Source organism: Pelophylax lessonae (genome assembly GCF_965119305.1).
Source record: "Pelophylax lessonae genome assembly, chromosome: 9".
Classification (NCBI taxonomy): domain Eukaryota; kingdom Metazoa; phylum Chordata; class Amphibia; order Anura; family Ranidae; genus Pelophylax; species Pelophylax lessonae.
Genome location: NC_138776.1, coordinates 227,621,977 through 227,644,569, shown reverse-complemented (window position 1 = coordinate 227,644,569; position 22,593 = coordinate 227,621,977). Strand labels below are relative to the sequence as shown.

Below are 22,593 nucleotides of genomic sequence, written 5' to 3'. Positions count from 1 at the left end.
TTTTTACCCCAAAAGGGTGTTTATTAAATAGCGGAATAGAAAAACAGTATACAAATACAACGGGTGTATCTCACAGTTAAATATGCAAAGTATGACGCAAATTTAATTTTTTTTCACCCCAAAAGGGTTTATATTAAATAGCGGAATAGAAAAAAGGATATAAAACGGTGTATCTCACACGTACAAACACAGACTAGGCCCCGATTACAATTTTTTGTACCCTAAAGGCAGGATGAGGATGAGAAAGAGGAGTAGGAGGAGTTCGGAACAGGAGGCAAACTGAAGCACCCTGCAATCCTCGGCGGTGGAAGGAGATGCTCCAAACAAATTTGAAAAGGTGTATCTCACATGTACCGATACAGTGTAATGTTCCGGTACCTTTGGTACCCTAAATTACTCTTTTCACAAGTGTATGCGCCCCACCATTCTCTTTTGGAAAGGTGCGCATACACCTTTAAGACTGAAGCTGTCATCACTCAGCGCCGGACTAGATGGCTATTTAAATCGCCGGTTCTCACTCACATGTGTTTGTTCAAACACCCTTACCTGGATGCTAACTTGGCTTGAAGCTTTCGTGCTTGCAAGCATACCTCGCTGACGGAACCTCGCTGCGCTGATCCCTGCATCCCGCTTCCGGATCATCCGCTCCTCCTGAACCAACCTTCAGCTGTATTGCTATTAGTGCTAAGTACCCCGCAGGGGAAACCTCTATAAACTTGTACTAAGCTTACACTATCTAGCTCTGCATAGTGGAGACTATTTATCACATCTGCATATCTAGATTGCTAGCTCTTAAGACTACTGCTACTTATTCCTGCACTTTGTTGATCTCTCTTGTATGTCCACCTGCTACTCTGTCATCTGCTACCATACATGATTGCTAAACCTACCTGCATCCATCTGCTACTGTCTTACCTTCAAGTGTCTGTCACCTACCACCTCCACTCAACCTGTCTCTTAAACCTTCATCACTGTGTTACTACATACATAAAGTCACTCTAGGAACCAGCTTGTTGAGTGTGTGTATTTACTAGCTGAATTAAGACCTTCCACACATGATGAGTCATTGAGGTTGGGAATGGTATCTCAGCATCTCTCTTACATGACTACTGAAGTGGAATATTTCTGCAGCTGAAAATCCACAACATACATGAAACGCAGGAGCGTTACATACAGACTATGCCGTAATTTAATTTTTTACACTCCAAAAGGGTGTATATTGAATAGCGTAATAGGAAAAATGTTATAAAACGGTGTATCTCACACGTACAAACACAGACTAGGCCCCGATTACAATTTTTTGTACCCTAAAGGCAGGATGAGGAAGAGGAGTAGGAGGAGTTCGGAACAGGAGGCAAACTGAAGCGCCCTGCAATCCTCGGCGGTGGAAGGAGATGCGCCAAACAAATTTAAAAAGGTGTATCTCACATGTACCGATACAGACTATGCCGTAATTTAATTTTTTACACTCAAACAGGGTGTATATTGAATAGCGGAATAGAAAAATGTTTTCAAAACAGTGTATCTCACACGTACAAACACAGAATAGGCCCCGATTACAATTTTTTGTACCCTAAAGTCAGGATGAGGAGTAGGAGGAGGTCCGAACAGGAGGCAAACTGAAGCACCCTGCAATCCTCAGCGGTGGAAGATGCGCCCCAAAAATTTGGAAGGTGTATCTCACACGTACTGAAACAGACTATCCCACAATTTAATTGTTTTTACCCCAAAAGGGTGTAGATTGAATAGCGGAATAGAAAATATGATATCAAAAGGTGTATCTATCTCACACATACAGACCCAGACTAGGCCCTGATTACTATTTTTTGTACCCCCAAAGGCAGGATGAGGAGTAGGAGGAGTTCGGAACAGGCAGGAGGCAAACTGAAGCACCCTGCAATCCTCGGCGGTATAAGATGCGCCCCAAAAATTGGAAAGGTGTATCTCACACGTACCAATACAGACTATCCCGCAATTTAATTGTTTTTACCCCAAGGGTGTAGATCGAATAGCGGAATAGAGAATATGATATCAAAAGGTGTATCTATCTCACACGTACAGACCCAGACTAGGCCCTGATTACTATTTTTTGTACCCCAAAGGCAGGATGAGGAGTAGGAGGAGTTCGGAACAGGCAGGAGGCAAACTGAAGCACCCTGCAAACCTCGGCGGTATGAGATGCGCCCCAAAAATTGGAAAGGTGTATCTCACACGTAACGATACAGACTATCCCGCGATTTAATTCTTTTTACCCCAAAGGGTGTAGATTGAATAGCGGAATAGAAAATATGATATAAAATATGTGATTTTTCAATAGCACATGTGAACACAGTAGTGTCTTATATCAGTCAGCTCTGCTGCAGGCTATGAAGGGAAAAAAAAAGAAAATTCCCCTTTAAGTCTGTAATTTTTAAATAGATTAGTACAGACTATGCCACAATTTAATTTTTTTAACCCAAAAGGGTGTATATTGAATAGTGGAATAGAAAAAAGTGTATAAATTTTAAAACCACTCAATAATAGCACATGTGAACACAGCAGTGTATTATCACAGTCAGCAGCACTGAAGGAAAAACGCTGCCCACAACTGACTGATAAAAAATATTTTTTTCTCCCTCCTCCTCAGCGGGCAAAAAGATTGTGTTCACTGCACCACCCCACACACAGCAAATTCGATGTAGAACACTGACCCTGCCTATTCTCCAGCCTCGCCCTAAAATGATCGCTAAGATCGGTCACTGGCACTGCAAACCCCCCACACAGCAAAATCGATGTAGAACACTGACCCTGCCTATTCTCCAGCCTCGCCCTAAAATGCCCTAATATCTCACCCTGCCTGCACTCCGACCTGACCCTGAATTCTTTTCGGACACAATATAATTTTTCACTGTCTGTCCCTAATCAGCAGCCAGCACGTATGATGTGTGCTCTGTCCCTAATCTACAGCAGAATGATGCGGCGAGCTGGGGCTCTCGAACTTATAAAAACATGGTCACGTGCTTCAGATGGCCAATCACAGCTACTAATACATTAGTAGGCATGGCTGGGATGGTTTAAGGCACACCAGTTAAACGCTTGTTGATTGGCTGTTGAAAGCCCGCCATTAAAAGCGCGCCATTACATACAAACCCGGAAATAAAATGACCGAACACAGATTTTAAACCCGAACATACAGTAAAGTTTTCGGGTCCGTGTTTGGGTAACAAAAATCCAATTATTCGGTACGAACACGAATAATACAGTCCCTGTTCGCTCAACACTACTTATGTACTGACGGCCCATCTCATTTCTTGAGACACTAACATGCCAGAAAAGTACAAATACCCCCAAAATGACCCCTTTTTGGAAAGTAGACATTCCAAGGTATTTAGTAAGAGGCATAGTGAGTTTTTTGAAGTTGTAATTGTTTCCCATAATTCTTTGCAAAATTAACTTTTTTCTTTTTTTTGTTTTTTTTCCACAAATGTATCATATTAAAGGGTTATTTCTCTCACCTGGCATGTGCATACCACAAATTACACCCCAAAATACATTTTGCTACTCCTCCTGAGTATGGCGATACCACATGTGTGAGACTTTTACACAGCCTGGCCACATACAGAGGCCCAACATGCAAGGAGCACCTCCAGGCGTTCTAGGAGCATAATTGACACATATCATTTCCTCATTTCCTGACAACCTATCACACTTTTGAAGGCCCTGGAGCACTGGGACAATGGAAACGCCCACATAATGACTCCATCAGGGCCGGCCCTTGGGGTGTGTGAGCTGTGCGGCCGCACAGGGCGCCATAGGCAACAGGGGCGCCGTGCGGCCATCACAGCTCGCAGATGATCAGGCCGCAGAGTGGGAGGTAAGTGGCGACCGCGGCCTGGAGGTTCAGTGTGGGGGTCTCTGATGTAAGGGGGGCTCTGTGTGAGGGGTCTCTGATGTAAGGGGAGCTCTGTGTGGGGGTCTCTGATGTAAGGGGGGCTCTGTGTGGGGGGAGGCTCTGATGTAAGGGGGGCTCTGTGGGGGGAGTCTCTGATGTAAGGGGGGGGGCTCTGTGGGTGTCTCTAATGTAGGGGGGTCTTTGATGTAAGGGGGGGCTCTGTGGGTATCTCTAATGTAAAGGGGTATTTTATGTAAGTAGGGCTCTGTGAGGGGTCTCTAATGTAAGGGGGGCTAAGTTATTAGTGATCATAAAAAGAAAAGTCAAATAAAGTGCAAAAAAGTACAAGAAAATGTGCGGGGGGGTCACAGGATTAGCTCGCACAGGGCGACTGAACACCTAAGGCTGGCCCTGGACCCCATTTTAGAAAGCAAACACCCCAACATATAATCTCTGAGGCATGATGAGTCTTTGGAACATATCATTTTTGTCCACACGTTTTTGGAAAACAGGGAAAGAAAATGAAAACGCATTTTTTTTTTTACACATTGTGGTCAATTTATAGATATTTCTAAGACACAGCATGTGCATACCACACATTTCACCCCAAAATACATTCTGCTACTCCTCCTGAGTATGGCGATACTACATGTGTGAGACTTTTACACAGCCTGGCCACATACAGAGGCCCAACATGCAAGGAGGACCTCCAGGTGTTCTAGGAGCATAATTTACACATATAATTTCTGGACAACCTATCACACTTTTGAAGCCCTGGAGCACCAGGACAATGGAAATGCCCACAAAATGACACCATTTTGGAATGCAAACACTCCAACGTATATTTTATGAGGCATAATGAGTCTTTTGAACATGTCATTTTTTTCTGCAAGTTTGTGGAAAATGTGAAAAGAAAAGGAAAACGCAATATTTTTACACAAAGATGTCCGTTTATAAGATATTTCTAAGACGCAGCATGTGCATACCACAAATTGCACCCCAAAATGCAATCTGCTACTCCTCCGGAGTATGGCAATAACACATGTGTGAGACTTTTACACAACCTGGCTACATACAGAGGCCCTACATCAAAGTAACACCTCACATTGTTGAAGGCCCTTTATATTTCTAACACCTAGCATGTACATATCAATATTTACACCCCAAAAATACATTCTGCTGAGCAAAGGGTAAAGAAAATATTACCTATGGTTTTAGAAGTGCAGTTGTCCACAGGAAACATTGGTCCAGGCAACAGGCAGGGACGTGGTCTGCCACAGCGAACGGAATTGTCCAGGCAGCAGGCAAATATTGTCCATAGTCGGTACAGGCAGGGATACTGTCCATATACAGTCCAGGGTCAGTGCAGGTAGAGATATTGCCAGCAGTGCCTTGTATTCCTGAAATTAGTCCTGGTAGTAGGCAGGAACATGGTTCATACTACAGGTAGCAGGCCAGGAAAGAATGGGGACAGGGGTAGAGGCTTCTCCCACCCAAATCTCTTTGAAGCCTCCAGACTCCAGACCCTAATCCTGGAATGAGAAAACTAAAAAATTTGTTTTCTTCATCCAGAAAAACATTTCTGTAGTCCCTCACATATGTGAGACCCCTGTGTTATAAATCCCACTATATAAAAAAACACAAAAAAATCCTGCGCTAATAGTGAGTAAAACAAGTGAGCGAAAATGAATAAATATGAAAGCAGCTGAAAACACTTGACCAATAGTAAGATCATCAATATAAAGCAAAAAATAGTGCAGCGCTATCTAATATGGTGTAACCCATAAATCAAAGTGAAACATTAGATGACATAAATAACACAGTGAACAAAAAAGTCCATGAAGTGTGTTCCAAAAATGAATAGTGAGTAGTGGTAAAAAGTCCCAGAGAGGTGATGATAGACCCGAAGACTTGGAATCCAAAGGTAAAAGCAGGGGTACACCCATGAGATGAAAGTAGCAAAATGGCAGCTTACCAGAAGCTCAGGCCTCCAACTTAATGGAATGGCCACATGCGCTAAAGCAATGATTCCAAATGGATCACCTCCTCCAGAGACCAGGTATCCAGGTAAATTCCTCTATATCACATAAGAACTCCACACGTGGTATCATAAAATATGGAAGGAAATAAGCAGCACATAGCGTAATTCTGTAAAGTTAGCATAAGGTTTTATTAAGATTGCACTTACATAGATAGCTTTGTATAGAGGCACATCAAAAAAAACATCCAAGGAAAAACATTGGAATTGGTGGAATTAATACGGAGGGGCTGGGTTTATTTAGTCCAAAAGAAGTTGAAGCTTTGATACCTGATTGTCCTGTTCGCCCCACGTTCCACCACTTACCCAAAATGCACAAGGGGTTAGACCCCCTCCATGGTAGACCGATTATATCGGTTATTAACTCTCTTAATGAGCGATTGGGCCAGTGGCTGGATACACAATTACAGCCTTTGGTGAGCCAGCTCCCCGGATATCTCAAAGATTCCAACCACCTCCTTTATATTATGGAAAATTTCAGGTGGGAGGAAGATTTGTCTCGGGTCACTTTTGATGTCAGTAGTCTCTACTCCTCTATTCCTCACAAGCAGGGCATAGCAGCTGTGCTTTTTTTACCTTGAATTGCTGACCGATCTATCATTGGAACATCGATTGTTCATTGCTGATGTATTGGATTATTTGTTGTCACACAATTTCTTTGTTTTTGATGGGGTTTTCTACCTCCAGAGGTGTGGGGCAGCTATGGGGGCCAAATTTTCGCCCTCATTGGCCAAACTCTACATGGGTTGGTGGGAGCGGTGCCACATCTTTGGGGGTGGGAACCCCTACAGAACAGAAATTGTGGTCTATCTTAGATTCTTAGATGACCTCTTGCTGGTGGTCCGCTGGGGAGTGGAAATCATGCCATCTATGTTATCATATCTCAACAATAACAATTTAAATCTTTCATTCACTGGCGCCGCGGACAGAAACTCCATGTGCTACTTGGATGTTTGTCTGACAGGTGTAGATGGCAGGGTGTACACCACTCTCTATAGGAAACCTCTCTCGGGCAATTCTCTTTTACTCGCCCAGTCGAGCCATCCCAGGCACACCATTATCCCTGTGTAACGCTCCTGCGTTTCATGTATGGTGTGGATTTTCAGCTGCAGAAATATTCCACTTCAGTAGTCATGTAAGAGAGATGCTGAGATACCATTCCCAACCTCAATGACTCATCATGTGTGGAAGGTCTTAATTCAGCTAGTAAATACACACACTCAACAAGCTGGTTCCTAGAGTGACTTTATGTATGTAGTAACACAGTGATGAAGATTTAAGAGATAGGTTGAGTGGAGGTGGTAGGTGACAGACACTTGAAGGTAAGACAGTAGCAGATGGATGCAGGTAGGTTTAGCAATCATGTATGGTAGCAGATGACAGAGTAGCAGGTGGACATACAAGAGTGATCAACCCAGTGCAGGAATAAGTAGCAGTAGTCTTAAGAGCTAGCAATCTAGATATGCAGATGTGATAAATAGTCTTTACTATGCAGAGCTAGATAGTGTAAGCTTAGTATAAGTTTATAGAGGGTTCCCCTGCGGGGGACTTAGCACTAATAGCAATACAGCCGAAGGTTGGTTCAGGAGGAGCGGATGATCCGGAAGCGGGATGCAGGGATCAGCGCAGCGAGGTTCCGTCAGCGAGGTATGCTTGCAAGCACGAAAGCTTCAAGCCAAGTTAGCATCCAGGTAAGGGTGTTTGAACGAACACATGTGAGTGAGAACCGGCGCTTTAAATAGCCATCTAGTCCGGCGCTGAGTGATGACAGCTTCAGTCTTAAAGGTGTATGCGCACCTTTCCAAAAGAGAATGGTGGGGCGCATACACTTGTGAAAAAAGTAATTTAGGGTACCGAAGGTACCGGAACATTACAATACCCCCCCCCCTTAAGGCCGGCTCCTGAAGGCCTCTGGAGCTGGTTTGTCTGGGTATCTCGCATGAAAATTGCGGATTAATCTAAGGGGAATGTATTTCAGAGGTGTTTAGCCAGGTGTCGTCTTGGGGCCCATAGTTCTTCCATCTAACCAAGTACTGAAGTTTTCTTCTGTAGATACGAGAATCCAGAATCTCTTTTATCTCGTATTCTTCTCCACCTTCAACTTGTACAGGAGGCGGAGGTGGAATATTAGGCCTTATTCCGTGGTCCGGAACATGGGGCTTCAGTAGCGACACATGGAAAATGGGATGGATTTTTAGGTCTATTGGCAATGTAAGCTGTACTGCAGCTTTTCCAATAAGTTTTTTGATTGGGAAAGGTCCCAAGAACAGAGGTCCAAGCTTTTTGCTAGGGATCTTCAGTCTTAAATTTTTTGTTGAGAGCCAAACGAGGTCCCCGATAGTGTACTGTGGAGAAGGTCTTCTGCGAAGATCATAGTACTTCTTTTGTTGACTGTGAGCGTGTGCAATGGTAGTATTTAATAAACCCAGAGAATCCTTTATTTGGGTAAGATAGTCTGAGGCTACTGGGTTGTTTGAAGGAAGGATGCGTGGTGGAAGAATAGAGGGATGAAACCCATAGTTCAAGTAGAACGGACTCTGCTTGGTTGTACTGTGGGTTGCGTTGTTGTAGGCAAATTCTGCCAGAGGGAGAAGATCCACCCAATCATCCTGTTGGTAAGAAGTGTAACAACGTAAATACTGCTCGATGCATTGGTTGACTCTTTCAGTCTGTCCGTTGGTCTGCAGATGGTAAGGAGAAGTGAGCTTCCGCTCGATCCGTAGTATGTGACATAGTTCTTGCCAGAACTTAGAAATAAATTGGGATCCACGGTCAGACAGAAGAGTTTTTGGGATACCATGTAATCTAAAGACATGTTTCATCAGGAGTTCTGCCGTTTGTTTGGACGAAGGTAGTCTGCGAATAGCAATGAAATGTGCCATCTTTGTCAGATGGTCCACTGACACCAAGATGGTATTAAATCCTTTGGAAGGAGGCAATTCTACGATGAAGTCCAAGGACAAAACTTCCCATGGAGTTTGGGGTATTGGTAGACTGCATAGTAGACCGGATGGTCTCGTAGTGTCAATTTTGGACCTGGCACAGACATTGCATGAAGAGACGAATTTTTGTATAGATGTTTTCATGTCAGGCCACCAGAATTGCCGGGAAATCAAATTAAGAGTCTTTGTCATACCCATATGTCCTGCCATAGGCACATCATGAGATAATTCCAAGATCTTGGTGCGTAGGGTAGGTTGTATGTAAAGTTTGTCGTTGTAGTAGAGGAAGCCTTCTGCATCAGTATTTAGTTGTGGTGGGGGTGAATCCAAACTTATACCATGCAAAACCTCTTCCTTCAAGGAACGGACAACTCCAATAATGCGTTTGTGAGGTATTATAGGAACGGAAGGGATTTGAAAGTAGTTTTCTTCAGTTAGTCGTGATAGTGCATCCGCCTTTTTGTTTTTATCTGCAGGTGTGTAAGTCACTAGGAAGTTAAAGAAACTTTGATTCATGTGGGGTGGTCCCTTGAGTGCCACATCCCAAATAGAGATACAAGAGCAATAGAATTCCCCTTGGGGCGGGACTTTTAAGGCACTATGTAATATCAAGATACACAATTTATTTGAAAATTTTATTGAAAAAGTAAATAAATACAAAACAAGAAAAATATGTTAAAATGCTGGCAAGTTATACAGACATAATGTACAACAGTGAAATGCACCACAAATGAACCGCGGGTATTGACCCGACGCGTTTCGGAGAGGAACCCCGAACTCCTTCTTCAGGGGTGCCCGCAGGAAGTGGTCTAAAAATAATTAGTATGTAAGTCATGTGTCACTTAGACAAAATTAAATACAATATAGTATTTTGACAAAATTTTCAAAGCACTTACATATTCACTGTAAAGAATGAAGAAAACTTGCCCGCCTGTAAAGGCTAAAACCAAGAGATCAGACTGCCGCAAGGTGCCAAACTGGGATGCCGTGTAGAAATGTTCGATGTTGGACCCAAAAGAGACCTTCTCTGTGTGTCACAGGTGGTTGAAAAACTGCTTGCAACCCCAATTCCCCATAAGGGAAAGAGGGGGTAGGAATAGCTGGAACCCCCAGAAGACAATCCTGCTGAGCAAAAGCCAAATGGTTAGGAAAAATCCCCAATTTAGCTAAAAAACGCAATAGTAATAGTAATTGCTTTTTTGGAAAAAATCCCAAAAACCAAAAAACAAAAATCAAAAAATAATAAATAAAAAATATTGTTTTGGTTTCTTTTGTTTGAGGGGAAAAGGCCAACGTCTGTTACTTAAGTAGTAAGCGACAACACAGATTAATTGTAAATGAAAAAATTGCGCTTCAGGGTTTTGTAAGTCCCAAAAACTATGGTTAAAAATACCAGAGGAAAGACATAGTAAATATCCTCTTATAAAGAGTATAAATTCAACAGGAAAGAGAAAAAGATCAAAACTTGCCATCAACATTGAAGTACTTCGGCAGGCTATTTAGCAAAATTTCTCAGAAAATAAATACCTTAGAGTCACTTGTAACGGGCAGACAAATCCAGCTTGGCAGAATAGATGTTATCTCATGCTCGGCAGTGGAACAAATGAGTCCAATGTCGGGCATGTGAGATATAAGAGGAGCTTTGTCAATCAGCTGGGACTAGTCTCAGCTGAGAGACAATTGCAAACAGCTGGTTGTCAGTAGGGTTCCCCGGGTCACATACGCCGGGCCTGCCCCCTGCCGGAAACATCCGGCGGAAGCTGGGCCGGCCTGTGCGTCCCACCGACACGGTAAAGGACTTCCGCCTGCGTGAAACGCAAGGCGGAGTCCACTGGGCATGCGCCTAATAGCTCAGACAGAGCTAGATGGAATTGGGCTGTTGCCGCTGTTGCGGGCGCCATCTAGTGGCGTCCGCTTGCCGTGCCGGGCTATTCCAGAGCCAAGATGGGAATAAGTGTCTCCCCATCGTGCAGCTTCCATCCATCGAGACATCAAAGAAGGTTTGGGTCCTGTAAAAGAATAAAATAAACAATAAATACCAAGAGCCTAAATGCAAATGGTTATCAACAGTGCAATGTCCGAATATAATTTATAGAAAGGATATTTTTCAAAATTAACAGTTGGCACCATAATCGGTCAGGCTGACCTGCCTGTATACAAAGATTTAATTCGTGCATATGCTACATTACAGGATGTTATAGAATCACTCAATATTAACCATTGCATGAAATAGAATTACAAAGCATCTAAACAACCCTCGTATTAAATTCATGTCAATAAATGGATACATTGGGTAACAATGAAGGTTATAAGAAAAAGAAGAGAATTGCAGAAAAAAGAAAGGGAACTGCGACATATCAAGAAACTGTAGTCATTAGATTTCCATACCACCGGATATGAAGCCTTCGAGGAAGGGTTTATATGAGACCATCTCATTGAGTCCTGGTGGCTCTGTTGCTCTAAGGCGATAGATCCACCTCAGCTCAAGTTGGAGGAGGGTCTTATTCCAATCCCCCCCTCTTGAGCTGGGGTGGACTCTATCCAGGATCAGAAACTTAATTTTAGGAAACCTCCCTGCATGTACCAAACTGGTGTGGCGACCGAGAGGAAGCTCAGGGTCGCAAGTTCTCATACTTTTTATGTGCCGGCAGGCACGTTTGGTGAAATCCAGTTTAGTTTTGCCAACATAAAAACAGCCGCACCCACAGAGAAGTAAATATACTACCCCGTGGGTGCGGCAGTTGGCAAAATGCATGGGCCTGAAAATTTGTCCATTCGGAAGAATGGGATTCTTAGTAGTATGCATGAACTTGCAATACTTGCATGCCCCACACATATAGGTTCCCCTGACTTTGCAGGGGTCCCTATTTCCATGGGCAGCAAATTCGCTATGTGTCAGTTGGTCTTTAAGAGCTGGAACTTTTTTATGTGTGATTTGTGGAAATGCTGGAACATGTTTACCTACAATTGGGTCATATGCAAGCATATGCCAATATTTGGTCATAATCTTTTTAATTTCCATATGTTGCTCTGAGTACCTAACAATTAGTCTAAGGGTGTGATCATCCGATTTTTTGATTTTAGGGGCCAGTAGTGTGTTCCTGTCTATTGCTTTGGCATTTCTGTATGCCTTTTTGAGAGTTGTCGGGGAATAGCCCCTTGCTAGGAGTCTACTCCTCAGATCATTAGCAACTCCTTGAAAGACGGTGAGGTCCGTGCAATTCCGTCTGGCCCGAAGATATTCGCCAAACGGAATGGAGCGCACCAATGTCTCGGGATGGAAGCTAGAGGCATGGAGGATGGTGTTGCCAGCAGTGGGCTTTCGAAAAAGCCCACTGTGGAGAACACCATCCTCTCCCCTAGACACCTCTACATCCAAAAAGGTAACATGGCAGGGATCAAAATTCATAGTAAATTTCAAATTGAAATCATTCTTGTTTAATCTGTCCATAAAAGCATTGAGTGATTCAGGTGATCCATGCCAGAGCATAAACACGTCATCGATGTATCGGACCCACAAATTAATGTGGTCCGTGTACATCGATAACGCGTCGTCCCTGAGAATGGCTTGCTCCCACTCCCCCAGGTACAGATTGGCGTAGGATGGGGCACAACAAGTGCCCATCGCTACGCCTTGCACCTGGAGGTAGTGGGAGCCGTCAAATGTAAAGACATTGTGCAATAGAATAAACTGTAGACTGGACAGTATAAATTCGCCATAAGCATCTAAGTTGTTATCTTGCATCATAGTGTGTCTGACTGCTGAAAGGCCTCGATCATGGGGAATGGAACTATAAAGTGCCTCCACATCAATCGTGACCAACAGACAGTCAGGAGGTACCCATATATGTTCAATTTTTTGTAAAAAATGGATGGTGTCTCGTATATGAGATGGCAGTTGTATCACGAATGGTTTCAAAAAGGAATCGACCAATCTACTGGCATTGTCCGTTAAGGACCCTCTACCTGAAATAATAGGACGCCCTGGTGGATTAGTGGCGTCCTTATGTATTTTAGGGAGGGCATAAAAGGTGGGGGTAATCGGAAATGGTGTACGGATAAAGTCCCATGTGTGTTTAGAAATAATCGCATTTAAGTTGATAAAATTCCAGCTGATATTTCAATACTATATCTGATGGAATTCTCCTATACCATTCCTGGTTTTTAAGGATCTTCAAACACATGGCGGCATACTGGGAATTATTCATAATCACCACGTTGCCGCCTTTGTCGGCCTGTTTAACGGTGATTGTAGGATTCACCTTTAGTTTCTCAATAGCTTGCTTTTGGTTGAAGGTGATGTTATTGTTAGTAAATTTTTTGGTATTCAATTTTTCAATTTCTTTAGTTACTAATTTCACAAAGGCGGCAACGTGGGGATTGGAAGTGTTGGGAAACTTATCTGACTTTTTTTTTTTTTTTTTTTTTGAGAAGGGAGCCTGCATTATATTGTGTCGTTTTTTTCGGATCACAACCTGCCAGCAGGGAAGGCAGGTCAATGCGATCAATGAGATCGTCATTTTCCTCCAAGAGAGAAATGAGTGTCTCCAATGCAGGGTCTGGTTTAGGCTGCGCAGTCTTAGATGTATTTTCTTTATCAAACAAAATCTTAAAATTTAATTTCCGAGCAAAAAGGTGTAAGTCCTTTATGAACTCAAACTTGTCTAACTTTCTGCTCGGACAAAAACTCAGACCTTTGGAGAGTATTTCAATTTCCTCTTTGGATAGATGGTAATCTGACAGATTGACAACAGATAAATCGACATGTGGGACTTGGATAATGGGTGTAGTTGGTGAAAGGGGTGAATCAGTGGCATTTAGATTGGGGCGGTTGGGGTGAGGGTCGGTGCTTGTGAATGAATTAACTCTAAAAAAGTAGTGTCCTGTAGATTAATGGTAGATGCTAGTGAGGAAAGTGCAGTGTTGGAAGTAAGATTGATATCAGTATTAGGTTGTGTGGTTTCTTGAAGTGAATTGGTGTCCATGTGTGGTCTCTGTGAGGCTGCTTTAAACAAAGGGAGATTTGTGCCTGACTCGCCTTGGGTATAAGGCTTTTTAGTGAAATGTCCTATGCTGTTGTCTTCTTGAAATGCACGTTTGGTAGTTCTATGTTTATTTGGGATTTGGGGGGTATTTTTAGGTCCACCCTTAGAGGGGATTGGGGGAGCGGATGGTCGTTCCCTTTGGGTGAATGGAGATGTTGAGGGTTTGGGTGTGTTCCATTTGTAAGCCTTTTTCTGACCAAAGGCTATGGAATCACGACCGAATTTTTGTTGTTTTTTGATAAGGATATTGCGGTTGTATATTTCCAAGTGTTCCTTCAACTGTTTCTCCTTAATTGGAAAGAGTTTGTGAGACTTATATTTTTGAATTTTCTCACATAAATTCTTGATTTCCAAGTCTAATTGGGAGGTGCGGACAGTATACTCTCCAATAAGGAGTGTCATGAGATTGGCTGAACAATCGCTAAGAGTGTTCTCCCACTTGGTCTTAAAATCTGCACTGAGGTCCTCCAACATTGGAAAGACCTGCATCCTAAGGCCAATTGGGTTGATTTTATTTTTTAAGTAATCTTGGAATGTTTTGACATGCCAAAAATAGGCAGACTTTTTTTCCAAAGATTTAGATAACTGAAAAAATAAGGCCGATAAGTCTACATCCGCATATTCCCTATCTCCAAACTCTTTTAGGTATTTTGCCATGAGTGATTCCCACTCATCCCCTACATAGGTGGACATGTTTATATACCCCTTGCAAAGAGATCTCGCAGTACCAAAGAGAAAAATTGAAAATTGAGAAAAAGAATATTGAGGAAATTGTAATCAAGCAATGCACAAATTGATCTTAGAGAACTTATATATAATATAAAAACTGTTCTATACAGTCATAAATGTCAAAAAAGAAATATCAAAAAGGTATGTATTCAAAAAGTGGGGAGAACACCACATGAATCGAAAACGGGGAATGGTATTTGCTACCTGGTATAAGTCAAAGAAACTTTGATTCATGTGGGGTGGTCCCTTGAGTGCCACATCCCAAATAGAGATACAAGAGCAATAGAATTCCCCTTGGGGCGGGACTTTTAAGGCACTATGTAATATCAAGATACACAATTTATTTGAAAATTTTATTGAAAAAGTAAATAAATACAAAACAAGAAAAATATGTTAAAATGCTGGCAAGTTATACAGACATAATGTACAACAGTGAAATGCACCACAAATGAACCGCGGGTATTGACCCGACGCATTTCGGAGAGGAACCCCGAACTCCTTCTTCAGGGGTGCCCGCAGGAAGTGGTCTAAAAATAATTAGTATGTAAGTCATGTGTCACTTAGACAAAATTAAATACAATATAGTATTTTGACAAAATTTTCAAAGCACTTACATATTCACTGTAAAGAATGAAGAAAACTTGCCCGCCTGTAAAGGCTAAAACCAAGAGATCAGACTGCCGCAAGGTGCCAAACTGGGATGCCGTGTAGAAATGTTCGATGTTGGACCCAAAAGAGACCTTCTCTGTGTGTCACAGGTGGTTGAAAAACTGCTTGCAACCCCAATTCCCCATAAGGGAAAGAGGGGGTAGGAATAGCTGGAACCCCCAGAAGACAATCCTGCTGAGCAAAAGCCAAATGGTTAGGAAAAATCCCCAATTTAGCTAAAAAACGCAATAGTGATAGTAATTGCTTTTTTGGAAAAAATCCCAAAAACCAAAAAACAAAAATCAAAAAATAATAAATAAAAAATATTGTTTTGGTTTCTTTTGTTTGAGGGGAAAAGGCCAACGTCTGTTACTTAAGTAGTAAGCGACAACACAGATTAATTGTAAATGAAAAAATTGCGCTTCAGGGTTTTGTAAGTCCCAAAAACTATGGTTAAAAATACCAGAGGAAAGACATAGTAAATATCCTCTTATAAAGAGTATAAATTCAACAGGAAAGAGAAAAAGATCAAAACTTGCCATCAACATTGAAGTACTTCGGCAGGCTATTTAGCAAAATTTCTCAGAAAATAAATACCTTAGAGTCACTTGTAACGGGCAGACAAATCCAGCTTGGCAGAATAGATGTTATCTCATGCTCGGCAGTGGAACAAATGAGTCCAATGTCGGGCATGTGAGATATAAGAGGAGCTTTGTCAATCAGCTGGGACTAGTCTCAGCTGAGAGACAATTGCAAACAGCTGGTTGTCAGTAGGGTTCCCCGGGTCACATACGCCGGGCCTGCCCCCTGCCGGAAACATCCGGCGGAAGCTGGGCCGGCCTGTGCGTCCCACCGACACGGTAAAGGACTTCCGCCTGCGTGAAACGCAAGGCGGAGTCCACTGGGCATGCGCCTAATAGCTCAGACAGAGCTAGATGGAATTGGGCTGTTGCCGCTGTTGCGGGCGCCATCTAGTGGCGTCCGCTTGCCGTGCCGGGCTATTCCAGAGCCAAGATGGGAATAAGTGTCTTCCCATCGTGCAGCTTCCATCCATCGAGACAACAAAGAAGGTTTGGGTCCTGTAAAAGAATAAAATAAAGCAATAAATACCAAGAGCCTAAATGCAAATGGTTATCAACAGTGCAATGTCCGAATATAATTTATAGAAAGGATATTTTTCAAAATTAACAGTTGGCACCATAATCGGTCAGGCTGACCTGCCTGTATACAAAGATTTAATTCGTGCATATGCTACATTACAGGATGTTATAGAATCACTCAATATTAACCATTGCATGAAATAGAATTACAAAGCATCTAAACAACCCTCGTATTAAATTCATGTCAATAAATGGATACATTGGGTAACAATGAAGGTTATAAGAAAAAGAAGAGAATTGCAGAAAAAAGAAAGGGAACTGCGACATATCAAGAAACTGTAGTCATTAGATTTCCATACCACCGGATATGAAGCCTTCGAGGAAGGGTTTTTATGAGACCATCTCATTGAGTCCTGGTGGCCTCAGGTAGAGGGTCCTTAACGGACAATGCCAGTAGATTGGTCGATTCCTTTTTGAAACCATTCGTGATACAACTGCCATCTCATACACGAGACACCATCCATTTTTTACAAAAAATTGAACATATATGGGTACCTCCTGACTGTCTGTTGGTCACGATTGATGTGGAGGCACTTTATAGTTCCATTCCCCATGATCGAGGCCTTTCAGCAGTCAGACACACTATGATGCAAGATAACAACTTAGATGCTTATGGCGAATTTATACTGTCCAGTCTACAGTTTATTCTATTGCACAATGTCTTTACTTTTGACGGCTCCCACTACCTCCAGGTGCAAGGCGTAGCGATGGGCACTTGTTGTGCCCCATCCTACGCCAATCTGTACCTGGGGGAGTGGGAGCAAGCCATTCTCAGGGACGACGCGTTATCGATGTACACTGACCACATTAATTTGTGGGTCCGATACATCGATGACGTGTTTATGCTCTGGCATGGATCACCTGAATCACTCAATGCTTTTATGGACAGATTAAACAAGAATGATTTCAATTTGAAATTTACTATGAATTTTGATCCCTGCCATGTTACCTTTTTGGATGTAGAGGTGTCTAGGGGAGAGGATGGTGTTCTCCACAGTGGGCTTTTTCGAAAGCCCACTGCTGGCAACACCATCCTCCATGCCTCTAGCTTCCATCCCGAGACATTGGTGCGCTCCATTCCGTTTGGCGAATATCTTCGGGCCAGACGGAATTGCACGGACCTCACCGTCTTTCAAGGAGTTGCTAATGATCTGAGGAGTAGACTCCTAGCAAGGGGCTATTCCCCGACAACTCTCAAAAAGGCATACAGAAATGCCAAAGCAATAGACAGGAACACACTACTGGCCCCTAAAATCAAAAAATCGGATGATCACACCCTTAGACTAATTGTTAGGTACTCAGAGCAACATATGGAAATTAAAAAGATTATGACCAAATATTGGCATATGCTTGCATATGACCCAATTGTAGGTAAACATGTTCCAGCATTTCCACAAATCACACATAAAAAAGTTCCAGCTCTTAAAGACCAACTGACACATAGCGAATTTGCTGCCCATGGAAATAGGGACCCCTGCAAAGTCAGGGGAACCTATATGTGTGGGGCATGCAAGTATTGCAAGTTCATGCATACTACTAAGAATCCCATTCTTCCGAGTGGACAAATTTTCAGGCCCATGCATTTTGCCAACTGCCGCACCCACGGGGTAGTATATTTACTTCTCTGTGGGTGCGGCTGTTTTTATGTTGGCAAAACTAAACTGGATTTCACCAAACGTGCCTGCCAGCACATAAAAAGTATGAGAACTTGCGACCCTGAGCTTCCTCTCGGTCGCCACACCAGTTTGGTACATGCAGGGAGGTTTCCTAAAATTAAGTTTCTGATCCTGGATAGAGTCCACCCCAGCTCAAGAGGGGGGGATTGGAATAAGACCCTCCTCCAACTTGAGCTGAGGTGGATCTATCGCCTTAGAGCAACAGAGCCACCAGGACTCAATGAGATGGTCTCATATAAACCCTTCCTCGAAGGCTTCATATCCGGTGGTATGGAAATCTAATGACTACAGTTTCTTGATATGTCGCAGTTCCCTTTCTTTTTTCTGCAATTCTCTTCTTTTTCTTATAACCTTCATTGTTACCCAATGTATCCATTTATTGACATGAATTTAATACGAGGGTTGTTTAGATGCTTTGTAATTCTATTTCATGCAATGGTTAATATTGAGTGATTCTATAACATCCTGTAATGTAGCATATGCACGAATTAAATCTTTGTATACAGGCAGGTCAGCCTGACCGATTATGGTGCCAACTGTTAATTTTGAAAAATATCCTTTCTATAAATTATATTCGGACATTGCACTGTTGATAACCATTTGCATTTAGGCTCTTGGTATTTATTGTTTATTTTATTCTTTTACAGGACCCAAACCTTCTTTGATGTCTCGATGGATGGAAGCTGCACGATGGGGAGACACTTATTCCCATCTTGGCTCTGGAATAGCCCGGCACGGCAAGCGGACGCCACTAGATGGCGCCCGCAACAGCGGCAACAGCCCAATTCCATCTAGCTCTGTCTGAGCTATTAGGCGCATGCCCAGTGGACTCCGCCTTGCGTTTCACGCAGGCGGAAGTCCTTTACCGTGTCGGTGGGACGCACAGGCCGGCCCAGCTTCCGCCGGATGTTTCCGGCAGGGGGCAGGCCCGGCGTATGTGACCCGGGGAACCCTACTGACAACCAGCTGTTTGCAATTGTCTCTCAGCTGAGACTAGTCCCAGCTGATTGACAAAGCTCCTCTTATATCTCACATGCCCGACATTGGACTCATTTGTTCCACTGCCGAGCATGAGATAACATCTATTCTGCCAAGCTGGATTTGTCTGCCCGTTACAAGTGACTCTAAGGTATTTATTTTCTGAGAAATTTTGCTAAATAGCCTGCCGAAGTACTTCAATGTTGATGGCAAGTTTTGATCTTTTTCTCTTTCCTGTTGAATTTATACTCTTTATAAGAGGATATTTACTATGTCTTTCCTCTGGTATTTTTAACCATAGTTTTTGGGACTTACAAAACCCTGAAGCGCAATTTTTTCATTTACAATTAATCTGTGTTGTCGCTTACTACTTAAGTAACAGACGTTGGCCTTTTCCCCTCAAACAAAAGAAACCAAAACAATATTTTTTATTTATTATTTTTTGATTTTTGTTTTTTGGTTTTTGGGATTTTTTCCAAAAAAGCAATTACTATTACTATTGCGTTTTTTAGCTAAATTGGGGATTTTTCCTAACCATTTGGCTTTTGCTCAGCAGGATTGTCTTCTGGGGGTTCCAGCTATTCCTACCCCCTCTTTCCCTTATGGGGAATTGGGGTTGCAAGCAGTTTTTCAACCACCTGTGACACACAGAGAAGGTCTCTTTTGGGTCCAACATCGAACATTTCTACACGGCATCCCAGTTTGGCACCTTGCGGCAGTCTGATCTCTTGGTTTTAGCCTTTACAGGCGGGCAAGTTTTCTTCATTCTTTACAGTGAATATGTAAGTGCTTTGAAAATTTTGTCAAAATACTATATTGTATTTAATTTTGTCTAAGTGACACATGACTTACATACTAATTATTTTTAGACCACTTCCTGCGGGCACCCCTGAAGAAGGAGTTCGGGGTTCCTCTCCGAAACGCGTCGGGTCAATACCCGCGGTTCATTTGTGGTGCATTTCACTGTTGTACATTATGTCTGTATAACTTGCCAGCATTTTAACATATTTTTCTTGTTTTGTATTTATTTACTTTTTCAATAAAATTTTCAAATAAATTGTGTATCTTGATATTACATAGTGCCTTAAAAGTCCCGCCCCAAGGGGAATTCTATTGCTCTTGTATCTCTATTTGGGATGTGGCACTCAAGGGACCACCCCACATGAATCAAAGTTTCTTTGACTTATACCAGGTAGCAAATACCATTCCCCGTTTTCGATTCATGTGGTGTTCTCCCCACTTTTTGAATACATACCTTTTTGATATTTCTTTTTTGACATTTATGACTGTATAGAACAGTTTTTATATTATATATAAGTTCTCTAAGATCAATTTGTGCATTGCTTGATTACAATTTCCTCAATATTCTTTTTCTCAATTTTCAATTTTTCTCTTTGGTACTGCGAGATCTCTTTGCAAGGGGTATATAAACATGTCCACCTATGTAGGGGATGAGTGGGAATCACTCATGGCAAAATACCTAAAAGAGTTTGGAGATAGGGAATATGCGGATGTAGACTTATCGGCCTTATTTTTTCAGTTATCTAAATCTTTGGAAAAAAAGTCTGCCTATTTTTGGCATGTCAAAACATTCCAAGATTACTTAAAAAATAAAATCAACCCAATTGGCCTTAGGATGCAGGTCTTTCCAATGTTGGAGGACCTCAGTGCAGATTTTAAGACCAAGTGGGAGAACACTCTTAGCGATTGTTCAGCCAATCTCATGACACTCTTTATTGGAGAGTATACTGTCCGCACCTCCCAATTAGACTTGGAAATCAAGAATTTATGTGAGAAAATTCAAAAATATAAGTCTCACAAACTCTTTCCAATTAAGGAGAAACAGTTGAAGGAACACTTGGAAATATACAACCGCAATATCCTTATCAAAAAACAACAAAAATTCGGTCGTGATTCCATAGCCTTTGGTCAGAAAAAGGCTTACAAATGGAACACACCCAAACCCTCAACATCTCCATTCACCCAAAGGGAACGACCATCCGCTCCCCCAATCCCCTCTAAGGGTGGACCTAAAAATACCCCCCAAATCCCAAATAAACATAGAACTACCAAACGTGCATTTCAAGAAGACAACAGCATAGGACATTTCACTAAAAAGCCTTATACCCAAGGCGAGTCAGGCACAAATCTCCCTTTGTTTAAAGCAGCCTCACAGAGACCACACATGGACACCAATTCACTTCAAGAAACCACACAACCTAATACTGATATCAATCTTACTTCCAACACTGCACTTTCCTCACTAGCATCTACCATTAATCTACAGGACACTACTTTTTTAGAGTTAATTCATTCACAAGCACCGACCCTCACCCCAACCGCCCCAATCTAAATGCCACTGATTCACCCCTTTCACCAACTACACCCATTATCCAAGTCCCACATGTCGATTTATCTGTTGTCAATCTGTCAGATTACCATCTATCCAAAGAGGAAATTGAAATGCTCTCCAAAGGTCTGAGTTTTTGTCCGAGCAGAAAGTTAGACATGTTTGAGTTCATAAAGGACTTACACCTTTTTGCTCGGAAATTAAATTTTAAGATTTTGTTTGATAAAGAAAATACATCTAAGACTGCGCAGCCTAAACCAGACCCTGCATTGGAGACACTCATTTCTCTCTTGGAGGAAAATGACGATCTCATTGATCGCATTGACCTGCCTTCCCTGCTGGCAGGTTGTGATCCGAAAAAAACGACACAATATAATGCAGGCTCCCTTCTCAAAAAAAAAAGTCAGATAAGTTTCCCAACACTTCCAATCCCCACGTTGCCGCCTTTGTGAAATTAGTAACTAAAGAAATTGAAAAATTGAATACCAAAAAATTTACTAACAATAACATCACCTTCAACCAAAAGCAAGCTATTGAGAAACTAAAGGTGAATCCTACAATCACCATTAAACAGGCCGACAAAGGCGGCAACGTGGTGATTATGAATAATTCCCAGTATGCCGCCATGTGTTTGAAGATCCTTAAAAACCAGGAATGGTATAGGAGAATTCCATCAGATATAGTATTGAAATATCAGCTGGAATTTTATCAACTAGTTGACTCTGCATACTTAAATGCGATTATTTCTAAACACACATGGGACTTTATCCGTACACCATTTCCGATTACCCCCACCTTTTATGCCCTCCCTAAAATACATAAGGACGCCACTAATCCACCAGGGCGTCCTATTATTTCAGGTAGAGGGTCCTTAACGGACAATGCCAGTAGATTGGTCGATTCCTTTTTGAAACCATTCGTGATACAACTGCCATCTCATATACGAGACACCATCCATTTTTTACAAAAAATTGAACATATATGGGTACCTCCTGACTGTCTGTTGGTCACGATTGATGTGGAGGCACTTTATAGTTCCATTCCCCATGATCGAGGCCTTTCAGCAGTCAGACACACTATGATGCAAGATAACAACTTAGATGCTTATGGCGAATTTATACTGTCCAGTCTACAGTTTATTCTATTGCACAATGTC

At 42.2% G+C, this 22,593-nt stretch overlaps 1 protein-coding gene across 1 annotated transcript in view; it reads right to left on the bottom strand.

Moving 5' to 3' along the window:
- The window catches only part of LOC309564319 (uncharacterized protein), a gene marked incomplete at its 5' end in the record, with an annotated part of 135,475 nt that extends 121,090 nt beyond the window's left edge, over positions 1–14,385 (bottom strand). Inside the window, one exon of the mRNA XM_082268948.1 lies at positions 14,094–14,385. Coding sequence (XP_082125074.1) covers positions 14,094–14,385 — 292 coding nt within the window. The remainder of the gene's footprint in view (positions 1–14,093) is intronic.
- Positions 14,386–22,593: the final 8,208 nt, after the last annotated feature.